General features: G+C 37.8%; 1 protein-coding gene across 18 annotated transcripts in view; it reads right to left on the bottom strand.

Moving 5' to 3' along the window:
• The window catches only part of TCF12 (transcription factor 12), a 165,292-nt gene that overhangs the window by 3,236 nt on the left and 143,827 nt on the right, over positions 1 to 18,229 (bottom strand). For 9 of the 18 annotated variants that reach the window (XM_083851151.1, XM_083851138.1, XM_083851150.1 and 6 more), the window contains 7 exons: positions 15,363 to 15,436; positions 14,374 to 14,445; positions 13,453 to 13,659; positions 7,040 to 7,154; positions 6,029 to 6,200; positions 4,497 to 4,729; positions 1,188 to 1,341 (listed from right to left, as the gene is read on the bottom strand). In XM_083851151.1, coding sequence (XP_083707277.1) covers positions 1,199 to 1,341; positions 4,497 to 4,729; positions 6,029 to 6,200; positions 7,040 to 7,154; positions 13,453 to 13,659; positions 14,374 to 14,445; positions 15,363 to 15,436 — 1,016 coding nt within the window. In that variant the 3' untranslated portion in view covers positions 1,188 to 1,198. The remainder of the gene's footprint in view (positions 1 to 1,187; positions 1,342 to 4,496; positions 4,730 to 6,028; positions 6,201 to 7,039; positions 7,155 to 13,452; positions 13,660 to 14,373; positions 14,446 to 15,362; positions 15,437 to 18,229) is intronic. The other 9 variants (XM_083851146.1, XM_083851152.1, XM_083851145.1 and 6 more) reach the window with 5 other exon arrangements.

The raw sequence follows: 18,229 nt of genomic DNA on the forward strand, positions 1-18,229 counted from the left end.
GCTCTGGTATGAAAAAAACAAACAAACAAAATTAAAGCAATTCATATCACCTTATTTTCCTTAAAAATAGACAAATAAATAAATAAATCCATTTAGCTGATGAAGAAAGAAGCTGCCTGTAAGAAAATGGGGGAAGTACTAACTCAAATAAGGCTCGATTTAAATGCCATTCTGTTGCTTTGTAAAGAACACCAGGAAATAATACACTTCCATGGGATACATTCTGGCAAGATACTCTTACCTTAAGCTAAAATAGAAATGAAACTGTCTATATAAACAACAACAGAAGCGCCCTCCCAAAGCATAAAATTTTCAGATGATTTTAGATGAAAATCAGGCCATCAAACAGCACTGAACCAGATCTGTATAGATAACTTTTGAAAGTGGCAACAGCACTACTGTTTTAAAAACATAGAATATCTAGCATTTTTTCTTGTTAAAGACAAATTTTTCCCACTTAACAAAGAAAGATAAACACTGCATAATAAAACCCAAATCAACAATTTCAGAAGGAGAAGACTCATTCCTGTAAGGCCTCCCCACCAGCCTGTTTTAAATGAACCATCTCATACTGAACTATTTGGAGCATTTGGAAACACTGTTTTGTCTTGCAAAGCTGCTAGAATTGCTTTTTAAATCTTAATTCACGATCTGTATTAGTGGAGATAGCTAAGGTAGTTCGCCATCTCTGTTGAGCAAGTGATAGGAGTGAAAATGACTGGCCCTAAGCCAGACAGCAAACCTCTCTCAGATGAGAAGTACCTCCAACTGCTTCTACCAGCCCTGGGACACAATGCACGGATTTTTAAATGAACTGAGGTGATATTTAGACCACTTCAAGATGTATAATTCATCTCTGTTATTCTTGGCTTATCTAGCAGGCTGTTATCTATTCCTCTGATATCATGCCAAGCAGGCCACCTGAGCCAAGAGACATAATCATCAGTAAAAACAGATGCAAATGGAGAGAATTTCACAATTTCCTGGGTTTGTTTTATTATAAAACTACATAAATCTGCACGCTTCTGCTCATGCTCAGAAATAGGGAAGTATTTAGCAAGAAGTTTGTACTAATGACAGCTCAGTAGCTGAGAATAAACATATCTAGATCTTCCAAATTTTAGCCAATAAAAAGCAACAAACAGAACAAATGTTACCAGAGCCACCCTGCTCTAGACGAGACATACCTGGCTGGTGTTCACATATGACCCATAGGGTTGGTAGTTTCACTCAGGCCAGGGTGGCTTCCTGGGTGTGGTGTTGGCGGCTCTGCCGATACGGCAGAAACTTTTTCTTCTTCCCTTCTCTTAAGGCAGGCTGCTTTAGGATTTAGGTTTCTCTCTGTAACAGAAAAATGATTCTTAACATCCTGTATGCTGATACCGAAGGGAGTATCAACACATTAATCACTGCAGTAAAAATAGCACTGCAGCTTCCCTTTCCTGAGTACTTACAGCCCTGTGTTAAAGCCCAGGTGCCTAAAGCTGCAGACAAGCCCTACTGGAAGTCCAACTCATAGATTAGTATTTTAAAACAAACAAATAATAATAATAATAAACACAACAACAAAACACACAACTTACTACCTGCCTTCAAAAATACTGAAGAACAAAAAATTGCCTCCCTTGTTACGCAAAGTAGCTAGAAGTACAAGCTGAGAAAAAAAGTCTGCAATTTACAACGAAATAAAACACATTTTTGCATTTTATGTTGAAGTCATACCAACCCTTCTGACATCACCCTGCTTTTAGTAATGTTAATGCTTCTTTCTTCACCTTAAGTATTAGCTCATTAGAGAAGGCAGAATTTCTGAAGTCACTTAATTCTCTACATCCACCGCCCATCTTGGTTATCCATTATATTCTTCCAATTCAGTCATACAGAGCAAAAAGTTTTTTTTTTAAACCTTATTTCCTCTCACATTATAAAGCCACTACTTTGTAATAGCCAGCTGTGGACTAACTATCAAAATATTTCCATCAGTATGTTTCTACTTCCCCAGTTAGCTTCATAGATGTAGATTTGAATCTAGTTTTCAAGTAATTTACAGCTTCTAAGTCACCTAAGTTTGTCCTTCAAAATGGCTTTTCATGAATCAAAAGACAACAGACAAATCTCAGTGGCCAGAAAGACACACAAAGATGTAATATATTCCGTCAATTGAAATAAGTGATTTTTCTCCTCAGTGCATATTGAATTTAATCAGCATTTTGAGGTATTTTTCTTGTTATCAGTGAATTGTGTTTTGCAGTTTAAGATTGCGAGTATGTTTTTAACTGTAAAGAAACTGCCAAAACAGAGCAGACAGCAGGAGCTCAGTACCGGAACTCTTAGCCCTTCCCTTCTATAGCACTGATGCCCCACTAATAACTGCAGTCTGCTGAACCCTGTTCATCTTACAGGATGTTCCTCTAGCTAATCTGACAGAGGCAATTTTGCACAGACTTGCTAATTGTACTTCCACTCAAACCATTATCAACAGCCTCCTACTGGAATTCCTAAGGATGATCACTCACAAAGAGTCTGCTGGAAAAAAAAAAAAAAGTAACTTTTCTGAACTACAGTTTTCTTAGTTTAAATGTGGCTGGCCTTTAAGTTTTAAAGATGATGTCATTATATGGAAACTTTGAAAGGAAGTTAATTTACAGTGATTTAGGAAACGGAGATAAAAATGCTAGCCTACAGTTAAAGCTTAACATCTGAAATGTTTCATTTTGAATAGCACTAATCACAAAATGAGAAGATGCTTTACCAGCAGAGAGAGGAAATTGTTTATGCTATTATATAATGCACTGGCAAAAGCTCTGGATACCACACAAAGCTCTGGTCACTCAGTTTTAGGATACTTAATTGAGCTTGGAACAGGTGCAAAGAAAGACGAGAGAAAATAAGGAATGCAGTCTCTCACAAGAGGCACGGTGTGCTTGTGACAGTCTTCTTCAAATGCACAGACAGTAAAGTACAAGGTGAGATGTAAACATAAGGAAGGGAAAAATCTTGATTTAAACTGTCTATAAAGTAAGTCCAAATTAACTGCCATTACATTTAGGAAAAGATTTCTAATACAGGCATAAGGTATGGAAGCAACCAAGGCAAAAGTGGTCTCATTAATTTTAATGCAGAGCTTTGTATGGTTTGCATGGCCTGTAAGAGTAGGGAGATGGACCTGATGTTTTTTAGTCCTTAAAACATGCTTCATTGATGTTCTTCCGACTTCTTCATAAAAGTCAATCTTATCTTCCAGAGAAATGCAAGGATTTTCAGACCAAAAAAATCCCAAGGTCGAAGTCTCAGAGATGCCAAGACTAGCTGGTGCCACACAAAGCTCTGGTAACTTTAATCTCATTCATCTGCAGCATAATCACAGTTTCTGCATATACCATGCAAGAACTCTGACTGGAGACAGCGTGTTTTATTAACAGTTCCGTCAGTACAACTCTGCCTGAAAACCCTTTGCGTCTCATCCTTACCATGAAGTAGCTAAGCTTGCATTAGAATACTCTGTAGCTTCCAATAGACTAAACAATTGCTTTTACCTACAGCAAGCCACAAATTTGGAAATGAAAGTAACGTACATAAAAATAAAACACTGACATCCTTCAGTGACATCAGTGATTCAAAGATGTAGCACATGAAGCAACTGACCACTGGCATCATCCACATCTGAAAGAATTCGAGTTCTTGATGCGCTTACATCAGTGAAGTACCAAAGGAAGACAGTTATTCAATAGTCCAAGGGAGCAAAGTAAAAGAATGCTCCACCAGTTTCAGTGACAGCTACCTGAGGGACAGAGGTGTCTCAATTTTAACACCTCTGTCATTAAGTGAGATTAAAAGTCATCAGTAGCTTCACCAACAAATGAAAATGGAACAGTTGAAGATCTAAACGTGATTCCCAGAGGAAGCATTTTTCTTTAAAGAAAGTAAACTGCGAAAAGAATTCTTCCTTCTGCAACTATTGATAAGCCTATTTCTTCCCTGGAAAAATCAAAAGGGATCAGGGAAAGAAAATACATGCAAAACCAACCGCTACTCAATTCAAGTAGCTGCAGGTCTCCTCCCCAAACTATGCTCAATGCAAAAAGCTAAGTAAATGCAGTTGAATTCGCCGCATTTTTAAATTTCAGTTGCATGGGGTTCATCTTAAATCAGATCACTTATTTTTGATAAAGTTTCTGTACTACTAAATAAGCACTTTTTACAATTTAAAGCAAGTCGTGTCAATGTTTTAATTAACTGATTTGCCTAGAAAACTTGGATAGCAAAATGGCTAGGAAAATACACACAAAAAAAGTATAAACCTAACACTCCCATCCTTCCTTTCTTCTCATTAAAAGCAATTCCCTGCTTTTCCTAAAGAACTTCCAACATAGTTACAGAACAGCTAACATGCCTTTAGTGATTTGCATTGAGTTGTGCAGATTACAAGAGACCAACACTGTTCCATGAACAAAGCCACCCCGCAAATTGCCACAGTGCAATGACAGGCTACTAACCTCTCACTTGTTGCTCTAGACTGAGGATGACTGCCACAGCCTGGTGAAGAATAAGCAGTTTTGTCTGTGGTTTTTCACTCTTCAGATGAAGCTGACACATTCGGCCAAGTTCTTTAAATGCCTCGTTAATATCTCGTACACGCAAACGCTCTCTAGCGTTATTTGCCATTCTCCTCTCCTTTTCTCTTTCTATTTTCTGCTCTGGGTTTAAATCCTCATCTTCATTAGTACTGCTGCAAGAAAGTGTAAATAGAAGTATATTGAAATTTCACTTTTACTTCAAACAAGTCACTCTGCTAGTTCAAAATTCTCAGCTGATGAAATTAAAACTTCTTCCCATTTACTCTATTGTATATTGACATATAAATAAGCAAAAAAAATGCTAGAAATTAATGCTTAAGTATTCAAAGTAATTCTTGCCATTCCTGTAATTTCCAGAAAATAAACGTTCAATGGCTTCTGCCTGAAGAATATCCACACAATATTGTCTACAGATGGTAAACGCTTCTAGGAAAGTACAGGGAATGTGCTGTCCCCTTGAAGCAAAAGAAATACCCTAACTACTGCTTTATTCAATTACCGACACATGTTCAAATAGTTAGAGATACTCAGCCATCTTTTCAGGTGAAGAAAAAATCATTTTCAACCAATAGCTTTTGCTGGTTTCCAATATATTAGCTTATACAAAAAGGTATTCAAGTAGTTTTCAATTTAATGCGCTTATTTAAAAACAATTTTGTTAAAGATCTACCTGGTCAGTTTGAAAACTTTTCTTTCTTATAATGTACAAGGTAGGGCTGAACAGTTATATTTAGATTTTTTTCATTTCACTTAAAATTATTATACTAAGTTGTGTAGCTTTTTTCCCCCCCACATATAGGACTGTTCATTTAAGTCCAAAACTGCTACAAAGCCTCTACTCCACTAAAATTAATATACTAAAATGTCATTAAGCAGCTGTGATGGTATAGACTCCACTGCCTGTGGTTGCAAGGTTCAGATTGTTTATTGTTATTTCAAATTTCAATGCTTGTGTCAGGCCTATCAGGCAGATCCAGAAGCATCTTACCTGGTGTGAGTTCCAGTTTTTTTGGTCTGTGGTTTGAGAAGGGAAAAAAAGTTCTAAAATTGTATGTACATATCATATTCACCCCAGTCCACTGTTTATCAGGCCACAGTTCTCCACAACTACTGGCTCCCATTTAGAAGAGGAGCCCTAGCCTAGGTACAGGGATTACATGTCTTGGACACTTCCATCCTATACACTGGACAGGACTGTCTCAATCTTTTATGCTAATTATTTCTATAGGCAAACTATAGGTAAGGCACTTACACAATGGAATGCATAATTTTCAGGTGATTTTCCTGGAAAAAAAAGATCTATTCAAATAGATACTGTAAGCTATCTGTCTTTATATTTCATATGCACAGAGGTAATGCAAAAGCTTTGAAATAAACTTATTAAAGACAATCTACAACTTACACAGAGCGTTAATTAAGCACAAATTCAGTAGCTCATGTCAATGACCCACCTTGTTCTGCCTCTAGATGAAACCTTGATATCCTTCTGGGAGGACTCATCATCTGATTTCATGTCATCCGATGAGGGGGGTTCATGTATATTTTCATCCTTCTCCTTATGTTCAGACTTGATTTCTGCTGGACCTATAGCCACAGACTGGCTCTGCAAGCCGCCTGACAACGCTGCAAGCAAACAGATCAGTGTGACTATCAGAGGAGTGGAATATTTCTCCCTGTAACAGAACCTCAAGCAGATATTGCAGATGGCAGGCCAGAACACAGCAAGTTTGGGAAGCCAATACAAGGAACCATGCTCTGGTAACAAAAATAAAAGAGAGATCCTGGTAACACTGCTGTACTTGGACATGTGTTGTGAGGTTGTAAAGGAATTCTAATAGTCAAGAATAGCTTGACCAGAGAAAGACACTGTAAAATACAGAAGGTCATTCTGCAAAGTAAGAAAATTTGCACCTCGGGTCTGGGCTGCAAATCTAAGGGCATAGCTGCACTGACAGAGGCTTGGGGCTAGGCCAAATCTGCAATACACATCCCTAAATGGAGCAAGCATGTTAATGAATAAGCTGACTTCTGTTTCCTATAGCTTACTTCTTTAGGCTAAAAATTGAGTGAACTGTAAACAGTTGTGTGGAGAGACTTCCTTTCATTGGCCGGACTGAAATCAGTCATCAGCTCACTCTGCAACCCCCCTGGCTGATTTGGAAATGGCTGCCACACTGCAAATGGCATTATGGCATGTTAAGCTATAAGGCAGCCGTAATGCAAAGCGTTCTACTGAAACTATACAGGGACCAATCCAACACGGGGATGCCCTCCAAGTTTTTGCAGGAATCCCTAACAGCGGTAGTTTATAGGATTTAAAATTGAAGTTAATTCTCATTTCTCAACTCTACTTATGTTCCTATCCCCTTTCTGTATTGATGCACATTTACCAAGATCTACAGCCTCCCTGGCTCTAGATTATTACTGACACCACTGAGCATTTAATACTGCTGGGAAGTTACCTCTGTAGCTTTCTTGTGTTTTATGATTTAGTTCTGTGCTCTGAGCAGAAACTGAACTGGGAAGAACTGAATGGTTGCTGTTGAGGCTGACACTTTCTTCCCGATGAGTCCCAACCTAAAGAAAAACAAAGCAAACATTTCAATTAAATACGTGATTCAAAGAAACAGTCCAAAATGGAAGTTTAAAAGACAAAGTATTTGCTGGATTAGAGACCAAAGTTCAAGTTCTACCTCAGTAAGGGAAAGATTTAGTTGAAAGATGCTGTTACACTAAACCACTTGATTACAGCATATTGGATTAAGCTGTGCTTCAAACAGTGACCAACACCTGTTTGGAATAATGTAGCAACCTAGCAATTTTTTTCAATATTATCCCACAGATCACTACAGAACTTTATTCTTGATTTATACCTGATTATAAGATTTGATTAACATTAGATTGCTTTAAGCTATTATGGCTATCAACTGTAGTACTCATAAAATTTTGATCCTTTAATGAAAATCACAGGGAATAGTAATTTTCACTGCTTGTGAACGTGTGTGTATATATGTACACATACACACACACACACACACTTAAATATAGACACACACATTTAAAAAAAAAAACAAACATCTCCTCACTTCCTGATTGCTAAAACAGGATTAGGAAAAAATGCATCTAATTTCAAAATATTATTTTATTCACTTTAATATCTTTCCTCAGCTAAACACGTTGAGTCTAGTTCCATTACTGAATCTTATCATATGAACTATTCTTACCACCCCCTGCATGTAATACATAATTTCCTTCATAATACAACACAACTAAATTTTTAAGAAGTATTGAGAAGAAATAGTAAAAAAAAAAAAAAAATCTCAATCTTGCAAGAACTTTAATACATTATACTTATGTAATAATGTAGCTGTGAGCGCAAATACATAGCTTGAAGAGGCTAATTTATTTAAAAAAAAAGCAACAACCCTGCTGCTCAATACAGAATACTGTTATCAATGCAAACATCTATTAAAAGAATACTATTCTTTAGTCTGAAAATGCAAGAGGTAAAGATAAACTGCCTGAATTTAAATAAATTCGAATATGGGCCATTTAAAGCTTTTGATTCCTAAAGAGACAAAAGTCCTTTAAATATTTATAACATAACCAACATAATGCAATTAAACAGTTAAAAAAAAGAACAAAGATGATACTATTATTTGTATAGTTACAAAAATTGGCTACAGATGAAGCTTTTTATTGGAACAGTAGCAAACGTGTCAACTAGAAGATTAAGCCTTTAATTAAATAGGTTTATTGCCTGGAGTTACACATGAGAACCACTGTTTTTCAATAAATCCTTCAATCCCAGTAAACTGCTGAGCTTTGAATCCCTCTTGAGTAATTAATGCAGCTTTTACCTTTCATGTCTTAGTATGGATTTTACCCAGAGAGAGATAAATACCCTTATGCAAGTTTATCCTTTGTTTAATACACACTCGTTCCTGTAAGCTAACGCACACGAACAAGAAAGGACGGGGGGGAACACCCCCTCCCAGCCCTGCCAACCCACAACTCGTATCAGGTCATTCTGGGCTGCTACAGATTCTGCAGTTCTGTGGAAAACCTTGCATACTGCAGGGTATCTGTGCTTTTTAAAGTATGTTTTATCTTCCTTTTTGCCATAAGCTTTGTTTGTGAGAATTTCTAAGGGATATGGTCCTCCCAGTTCTTGTGTCTTGAGTTCACCAGAGTAAGGAGCAGGACCTGACTCTTCCAGCCTATGAGAAAAATCCTTCCAAGGGGAAGGCGGAACTCACAATCCCTGCAACTTACAAAACCCAGCCTTTTGCTAGTTCTGCCCTTCAGGTTGTGTTTTATTTTGTTCTTCTGGTCACGCTTAAGTCCTAACACATGAGGGTGCTTTTATTCAAGCTACAAGCTATTAATCACTTTGAGGGCAGTTCCCCCCCCCCCCCCCCCCATCTTGGGGGGGGGGGGGGGGGGCAAAAATTTCTTAAAGCTGTGCACAAACCTAACAGCTGCCAGAACCCTGGCAACTCTCAAATCTAGAGCTAATCTAGAAGTGACAGATTAGCAAATCAATTCTGATAGAGGCAGAAAATAGATCAGAAATAAAAACTGAATTCAAGCCCACATCTCGGTTCTTTGGAAGAGGTTTACAAACTCAGAGCATACAGTTTAGATTAATGAGATTTACACGGGAACCTTAAGAGCTACAGCGTTACAAAACTGACCACCACGTGAATTTTTTTTTTTTTATCTCCGATCTGTGATGTACTAGACAATCCCCCCCCCCGCCCCGGGGCTCTCCTCCCCTCAGGCCGGCCAGAAGGAGAGCCCCGCGGCCGGAGGGGCAGCGCGCAGGGGCCGGCGGCAGCCCGAGGCCCCGCGACCGCCTCCTGCCGCCGCTCCCCCGCCGCGCAGCAGGGCCGCGGGCGGCAGCGCCAGGTGCGGGCCCGCCGCCATTTGCATACAGCTGCGGCCCGCGGCGCCACCCCCGGCACGGCCCGCAGTGAGCAGCCGGGCGTCATCGCGGCCTTACCGCAGCTCGCCCGGCCTCATCCCCGCCGTCCCTCTGCCGCAATCCCTGCCCCGACCCCTCGGGCCCGGCGGGGAAGGCGCGCTGAGAAGCCGCGTTCCCGTCCCGCACGATACAGCCAAAGCTGTAGCGGTTTAGGAAAGTCCGAGAAGCAACCGGCACAGAAACCGCACCCACTGCAATATGCTTAGATCACTTCGGGGTCCACCACTGTCTATTTTTTATATGTAATGACAGCCTAACACATACTTAGGGTTCAAAGCAAACCAGCGAAGTTGTATTCCAGTCGGGGAAGTCACAATTCGAGGAAAATAGTAGTCCGTAGGCAAGACGTTGTTGTAACTTACTAGGTGAGCTGTGTTTATTTTTATGCATGTCAAGAAAGACTTGCAGCACATCAGACAACCTGCAGAAACTCAGACAAAAAATTTAAGAAGTGCACAACTTCTTCCAGTTGATTTAAGCAGTAAGATTTGGGATCTAAACCGGAAAACTGAGTGTTTTGGAGAATTAAATAAAAACTGGACAGAACACAGCAACTGATGACACACTACTGCACGGAGGAGAACTCAGTGACGTGGCAAAATGAAATCCTTTCTCCTGTTAACAGCAGCTCTGCAGCTCGTTCTTCTGTTTGATTACCGATTTTAAACTTAGTGATAAAAGCTTCTGTGAACTGGTAAGAAGAATCAGTCATGGTCATAAACGTCAATTGAACTACATCAAATGCCAGGAAGACAAGCAAAAGGGCTCTGGAACCAAAGTTTTTACACTTTGGGCAGCTCTAAGTTGTTCAGTACGAGCACAATCTGCAGAGAAATACGAGCACTGGAGGCACGAGCAGAGGCTGGTGGGGGTGAAGCAGCTGAACTCTCCCTTTGTGACTTTACGCTACAGCAGATAGGGGCAGGCAGAGGGAGAGCACCAATTTTCTCAGATTCCTGTTGTACCTGGAAAAAAACCCTCTAACTTGAGGATTGAGTTTCATCCTTAACAGAGTTTCCAGGCCCTTTATTTATTTATTTTTAATCAATTCAGGCTGTTCTTTTTCCACTGTATTGCAATGACAAATAAAAAGCAGCTTGAGTAAGAAAAAAAGAGTATTACTACTTAACTTTCCAATAATACACGAAATAAAATACAAATCAACTTCAAAGGCCACTTAGCAAATATTTGATGAGTTTGAGATATTAAAAATCTATTTGAATAAGTCTAATGGACAGCCCAGCTAAAAAGAAAACAAGACCATTCAGAGTGAACAGGAAATGAAGTCAACTAGAGTTTTAAAATAAATCTGGCTCAAAAATTAAGCAAATGTTAAAATAAAACCATGTCTGGTTACACTAATTACATAAGAAGGAGTTAAATTACTCATTTCCTAGCTCCTTCTGCCAAGATCATCTTCTTCAAGGGAAATTAAATTTATTTTTCTATTTTTTCTTGTTGCTAAAAAACAAAAGTGTTTTGTATAAAGATATCTCCCCCTCAAACAAGGAAGTTTCATTTACTGCTAAATCCCACTGAACACTTCTTGACCGAAAAGCCCTACATGCACATCAAATAAACAAAAACAGGGAAACAAGCTTATCGACGTTGAAATTTCTGTTAGCCAATACTAAGTATTTTCTTAAACTTCATGGTATGTACTCTAAAATATAGAGGAATTTAATTTCTGAACAAAATCTCCTACAGGTCTGTTTATGTGTCAAATTTTTTGCTCTTCTACATTTTCAATCTCAAGAAAAGCAAGTACTAGAACAACTGTACTTGGAAATGAATTGAGAACTGAATACTTGGAGAATTACACCTCATACTTCTGGGGCATCACTGCAATGCAGTTGTCACTAATAAAACCAGTTACCGCTACAGCCAGCTGTGCCAGCCTCCGCTCTGTACATAATTCAGGATTCCATCCTAAATCGTGCTGGGATCCTGTGATTGCAAATGATGTCAAAGGGCGCTCTTTGGGGACTGGGAAAGGCCACAACAGGATGCCTTCTGTTGGAGCCAATTTTTCTGATGTAACAAAATTAAGGTTAATCCAAGAAATTCTTCAGCTGACTCACATTTTAAGATAAAACAGATCTGCAAGTTTGTTTCACCCAGTGAGGATACATACAAAAGCAATTTTTTCCATTTTCCTAACATAAGTATATTTCTGACACGCAGCAAGCATCCTTCAATCAAAACTGCAGATCAATCACTACATGATAAATCAAGTCTACATTACATTTAAATTACACAACTACATTAAACTACAGCAGGCCAAGGAGCCTTTATTTGTTTTGGAGAGACATTTCCTACTGTCACCTATTTCAATCAAAACTGAGTTGATAAAAATATTATCACAGCTTAGTCTAAAACAGAAGCAGAGATTTATGTACATTTGGGCATTATGTGCATCTGACTTAGCAGCAGTGTGAGGAGGCCAGAGAACAATTTTGTCACTGCAATTTTCAGTCACTCATTTTACCCCACACCATTATGACCTATGAAAAAAAGGTTTTCTTTTGTATGACTAAATTTCAGAACACTGTAAAAACTCTCCCTTTAATAGCATTCATTAAATACTAACTATGATGCAGCACTAAAAAAATTCTAAAGTATTTACATACCACTTCCTTCATTACTAAAAGCAACTGTGAACTTGCACAGAAACCTGAAGCTGGATATGCCATTGGAAAGTACCTCCTTTCCCAAATGTCCCCAAACACACACAGCATATAGAAAGTAGCCAGTTCTTTTTGATGTTTACTGCAGTGGTTCTGAAATTAATATAAATGGATGTGTGACATGCGAATAGGAGAGCCTGGAACTAATTCTGTTTTATAGAATACAAACCCTTCAGCAATTGGGGTACCTAATTATTTTGATGATAGGTGAAATTTTGCCTTGATCACACAGTACCCAGCTGTGAATATGTTTTATAACAGAAAATTTCACAGCGTGTAACTGGTCTTTAAAATTACACTGTAAACATGCAAACACATGGCACCACTAAAATAAGCATGTTTTTAAAAAGCTTTTTTTCCAGTAAGCATTCTGAGAAGGGCTGAATGAAAAGGAAGAAAAATGGAAGTAAGTAAGCAAACCTACAAAGAGATTTCATTTACTATATAACTCTTTTAACATATTTCTGATCTACGGAAAGATTAACTACATTTTTCCAGAATAGCTCACATTTTTAAAGAAACTAAAAGAGATGGACTGAATTATTTAACTCTTCTTAGGGATTAATCTAAAAGTTGCTTCCTCTTCATTGTTACTTACACTACAGCTGTGCTCAAACTCCTTTTCATTTAGAAAAAGAAGTTTAAATTTTGAGCCTGCACACACTATGGTTCCACATTCCAACAGCTTCCTCCCAGTCCTCTGCCAGCATCTGCTATTGAAGACTAGTTCCAATTTACAATAAACAGCTTTTCCAGACCAGAACACTTGAAATTCAGTCCTTCTTGACTGCTTTTCCCATTCAATCTCCCTATTCACCATTTCAAGGAGAAAACTGTTCTGCCAATTATTACACATCTGGAAAAAATGCATGTATAAGCTGAAATGCTCTCAGCAGAAAGTTTCAGCTTTCTGCATATGGTCACAGCAGGATTTTATGGGCCACTGACCAGGCCAAAGTCTAAGTTTTCCCATCTTTCTCCTCCCCCTCATTTCTGCCCACCCCTCACCCAACCCTCTAATTGGAAACCCATAGCAGGTGCAGGTTGCCTGCCACCTTTTCCTCTATGAGAATCCCTAGTAGTTTTTTTGATAGATATTAATCTAACATTAAAGTTTTAACTCAACAGGCTCCACGATAACTTGAAAGCATCAGCTGTAATTGCCCTGCACAATTATATACATGTTTAAAAACATCTTTACCATTGATGCTTGTCTGTTGGTTGTTACAAGGCTAGACGCTCCATAATTTGAGTTCAGGCTCCCAATTGGCCCGTTGTGGGATGGTCCCAATAAGCTATGTATGTCTCCATGGCCACCTGATAGACTTGTTGAAGGCCCCACAGCATGATTTCGTAGTACATGAATGGCATCATCGAGTCTGTCCAAGCGATCCTCCATTCGAGACTGCTGTTGGGATTGAAGAGGAACACCAACAGTCATTACTGAATAAATCTGCAAATGCATTACTCTGGAACAGTTTCTACCTTGGAGACATTAAAGATAGAAGATGAAAAGCAGTATCAAAAGACTTCAAAAGCATCTACCAGCACTACAAACAAACAGAAAAAAGAAAAGGTATCTGGAGATTTTGCTTGAGATAGCATTCATTCCACAAATAGGTGGCAGCTTTTAAAGTGAAGCTTATTATAAGGTTAATGTTACTTAGCTTCTATTACATGGCATGAACAAGAAAAAAGGAAGTACTACAAAACAAGCTGTGTAATACAGGACAAGAAAGAATGATCATAAAATCAGCTTCACCACATTGGTAACAATTAGGAGAGGCAGTGGCTTTCTGAGAAGCTGTATTACAAAAAGACTGGACAAAAGTTATTGTTTTTCTAAAACTGATCTTTAAACAGATTAGATATCTCAGAAATAAAACCAAGTTCTATATGTTACTGCAGAATAGGTCTCTGTCTTAGATTTACTTTTATTTAAAGAGACCCAAAAAAAGCAAAGCAAAACAGATTCTGACATTGCAGCTCTCTAGAAACTGAAAGAGCAGAATGCTGGAGTCAAAAGATGGGTCATATGCTGCACTAATTTACGTTTTAATGGGGAATCCGAAGGAAGCATTAATTGAAACACAAAAAGGCACCATCTAAAGTGAAATAGTACCTCACAGACATCCTTTAAGAAGGACATTGCATCTTGCAAATGCTCGTGAAGTTGCTGTTCAACTCGATTTTTCTGGCAAAGTCAAGACAGAACAGGAAGCAAAGCACAGGTTAAGATTAATTCAAAAAAGAGGTGAGGAAACAGCTGATGTGCATGTCAGCAATAAATTGTTAGTCAAGTTAATGCAACAGAAATCTGATTATATCAAGATAAGAAAAGGCTAATATTTAACACTGCAGTTGTGTTAGGATTCTAAGATGTACATATCAATTATATTTAATTGCAAAAATACTGAGAACTGATTTAGCTTAAATTTATTCTTCTTAGACAGAAAAAAAATTATCTGTGGAAACTAGAAATATTAACAGGTATTTAAAACCTCTCAGTGTTCCCTCAAAATTTTCCCCTTTTCTTCCCGATGCTGTATCAGAAATTTAAGAAATTAGTCAGTAACTTAAATCCTCCGCTGAATCTTCAAATCCATCATAGTTTACAATACTGTAGGTTATCTCCTGTTGTTTTTTTTTCTGAAAAATGTTTCACTAGTTAATAAATGAACATTCCCCAATAATAATAATAATAATAAAATACACTAATACTTTAATGACAGTGTAATGAAAACAAGCCGAAGGGATTACCATTTCAAGGAGAGTGGGGGAAGGACAAGTAAATGCGAAGGCATGAAGTCTTTATCTCTTCTGCAGACCGAACTTTAGATAAGAATTAGCTATGGATTTGTGAAAAGGTACCAGAATCTCATAACAGTGCTTTAGCACCAGCTGTCCTCAGCACAGAAGCCTCATGCCCAAGGAACAGATGGTGAAAGACACACCCTGCACGTCTTATATTGTTCAACTGAACAGGCCATTTGTTAGCAAAGAATTCATTTGTAATGCTATCCTACTGCTTCCTTTAATGATATGCAGGATTTATACAAAAACAAGCCTTCAACTCTTAAGAAGTACTATGCTGCTTTCAGCAACTCTTACCAAGGAGTGTAGAGAGTTTTCATAGTTTGGAGATGAGGGGGCTTGTCCTCCACTCCTAGACCACTGACTGGCACCTGTCAAAATCGTCTAGGTTAAGTCACAGATTTATGCAGCATAAGCAGGAAACAGATGCTATATTTCTTAACATAATTAAAACCAACATATTCTGCATAAAGGTAAGCCAACATATGGGTTTACAGAGGAGGACAGATTCCTTCATTCTGCCTTATTAAGGGATAATTTTTTTTTAATATCCTGGCATCTGTAGGCTTAGACACATTATTGATGACAAAGCAGTGACATCTTTCAAACTACTTCAACATTAAAAAAAACATGGAGTAAACAAATACACATAGTACTTTCAATACCTGTCTTTTGCAAATCTCACCACAAGAAGACTGCTAATTTCTTTTTTCTTCAGATTATGTTCAGTATACGTAAGTATATCTTTAACAGCATTACAATTTACATTAAAAATATGTAAAGAAATCAAATGGACACTGAATCAAGAATAACTGGAAAAACATTTTCATGTGACAATCCTCTATGAAAGAAGAAACCTTAAAACTACATCTAAAAGCTTCTCTATCTTGTTTACTTTTCTTTTGTATGATTTCTACTTATCCATTTAGAAAAATAAATTTTAGATCATAATGCATTCCAAGGTTAAAAGACTAAAAGTACACACAAGTTATTTCCATTCCTTATTTCAGATATACTCAAGGCAAATTGGAACAGATTTCATTTCAGTTTAAGAATCATCGTGCAACAAAGCCATAATTATATACGTTACCTATACACTGCAATTTCAAATACATATCAGTTCTAATCTGAAAAAACTTATCATGTAAAATTTAGAAATAATTACATGTGAAACACAATAACTAATAAAGCAGTACTTTTAAACAAAGCCTGAAGTAGTACAACATGTATTTTTCTCACCAACTAATAATGCATCTTTTATAAGGATACTACATGAAATTCTATGTCCATTAGAGACAGCTTCCTTTCAGCCATACAAATGTAATAATAAAGCAATTACATTAATAAATTATGGACATACAATCCAAAGCAGCTCATTAAAGGAAGAGCCTGTGGGCTTGCTCTTTCAATAACAGCCAGAGCTCTATGTCTGGAAAACTGGGAGAAGGTTTAATAACATTACAGTTCCTTTGTTCAGAGAGCTGCAAGTAGTTACCTTTTAAAGAAAGCGGTTTACTTATGAAAAGGAATAAAGCTTGCATAGCCATTAAAATACTCAAATATTTCTTTTCCAATTAAAAAATAAAAATAAAACTTCCCCAGTTTGATATAAGACCAAAGCTGCCATAACTGCGCTTAAATTCTCTTAAAATGCAACTACGTCAATGAGTAAGGTTATAATTACAAATTTTCACTTCCCGCAGCTACTCAGGGTCTGGATGTACAGTCTCCCTCTGCATTATTGTCACTCCTGAACTTGGAAATATTGCCTGGAGTCCAGCTTATTTTTGCAAAGTAGTAATGAAATAGCTTAAGAATACATTAGCTCACTGCAATGTTTGACAACAGTAAGCCTGTGCACCTAGTTTGATGGTGATTTTTTTTTTAATGGAAAACGGTATGATTTCCTTAAGGAAAGCACAGAAGAAAACTGAGTGGGACTTATCACAACGAAAACAGAAATCCAAACCAAACCCCAAACTTCTCTCAAACGAACAACCCAATGGCAACCTGCAGTTTCTCATCACACCTCTAGTAACGCTAGTGCTCTTTGCAAGCAGTGGCAGATTCTGTTTCCATGTCTGTGCAGGTTGCCAGATGGCACTGATTTCCTGCTTTCCTCATTCCACTCCCCCTCACAGAAGTTTGTGCATGAAATCCACCAATTATGTTAAAAAGCATCCTGGCACCACAAGCCCTGCAATTAACAACTGCAGCTTTTAGCGCAGCACCAACATAGCAGCATGAAAAAAAACAAATAAGCCGGGCAAGTGCTAGGATTTACAGGGGTCACCGATAGTAATCACTGTAGTATTGTTCAACCCCTCAGAATCTGCCCAGCCCTAATCCCCTTGCTCCCCTTTCAAACAAACACGCAGCAGAGGCGGCAAGGGGCTGCTTCTGCATCCTCCAAACTGCCTGAACCCTTCTGAATACCTCTGATCCTGGGAGAAGGATTCTTAGAATACCACGGCTCCCGCCATCCCAATTTGTATATAAACTTCACATACACATCATTGAAAACTACACGATCGTTAAAACTACGCAAGAAGTTAAGCTCTAAGCGTGCTTATGTAAAATTAGAAATTAAATGAGGGTACTTGGGGCTTTTCATCCTGTTGTCTTCAAGGCTTTTACTTCTATTAATAAATTAAATAAAATAAATTAATAAAAAAATTGTTAGTCCTGACACATGCTAAGAAAAAGTCCATAACAAAACTGCCAAATACTACAACATCAACTTATGTACTTAAATGTCTCACAAAGTTACTATCTCCCTATTGTAATTTACAATTGAGAAATAAATGAAGTATGACTTAGTCAAAGCGAAAATACTAACACTGCCAGGTAGACAAAGAACTAACTGTAAAATCAAGAAAATCACCACGAAGAACAAAATGCTCCAAAATATATTATTTTAGTATACATAGGACATTTGTTTTATCTGCAACAATTTTTTGGGTCAGGACAGAAAATGGCTACCAGGAGTATAAATAACAATAAATACAGTAGTAATTACTTTACATCGTGCTTCACTGTGTTTTTAGCGACTCATTTGGGAATAAAGATAAAAGTCCAGATTCATAAATGAAGGTAATTAACTACTGGAGCAATTTACCAAAGGCTTGATAAATTCTGTGTCACTGAAATTAAAGGGGGGAGAG

The sequence above is a fragment of the Anser anser genome (genome assembly GCF_964211835.1).
Source record: "Anser anser genome assembly, chromosome: 10".
NCBI classification, from domain to species: domain Eukaryota; kingdom Metazoa; phylum Chordata; class Aves; order Anseriformes; family Anatidae; genus Anser; species Anser anser.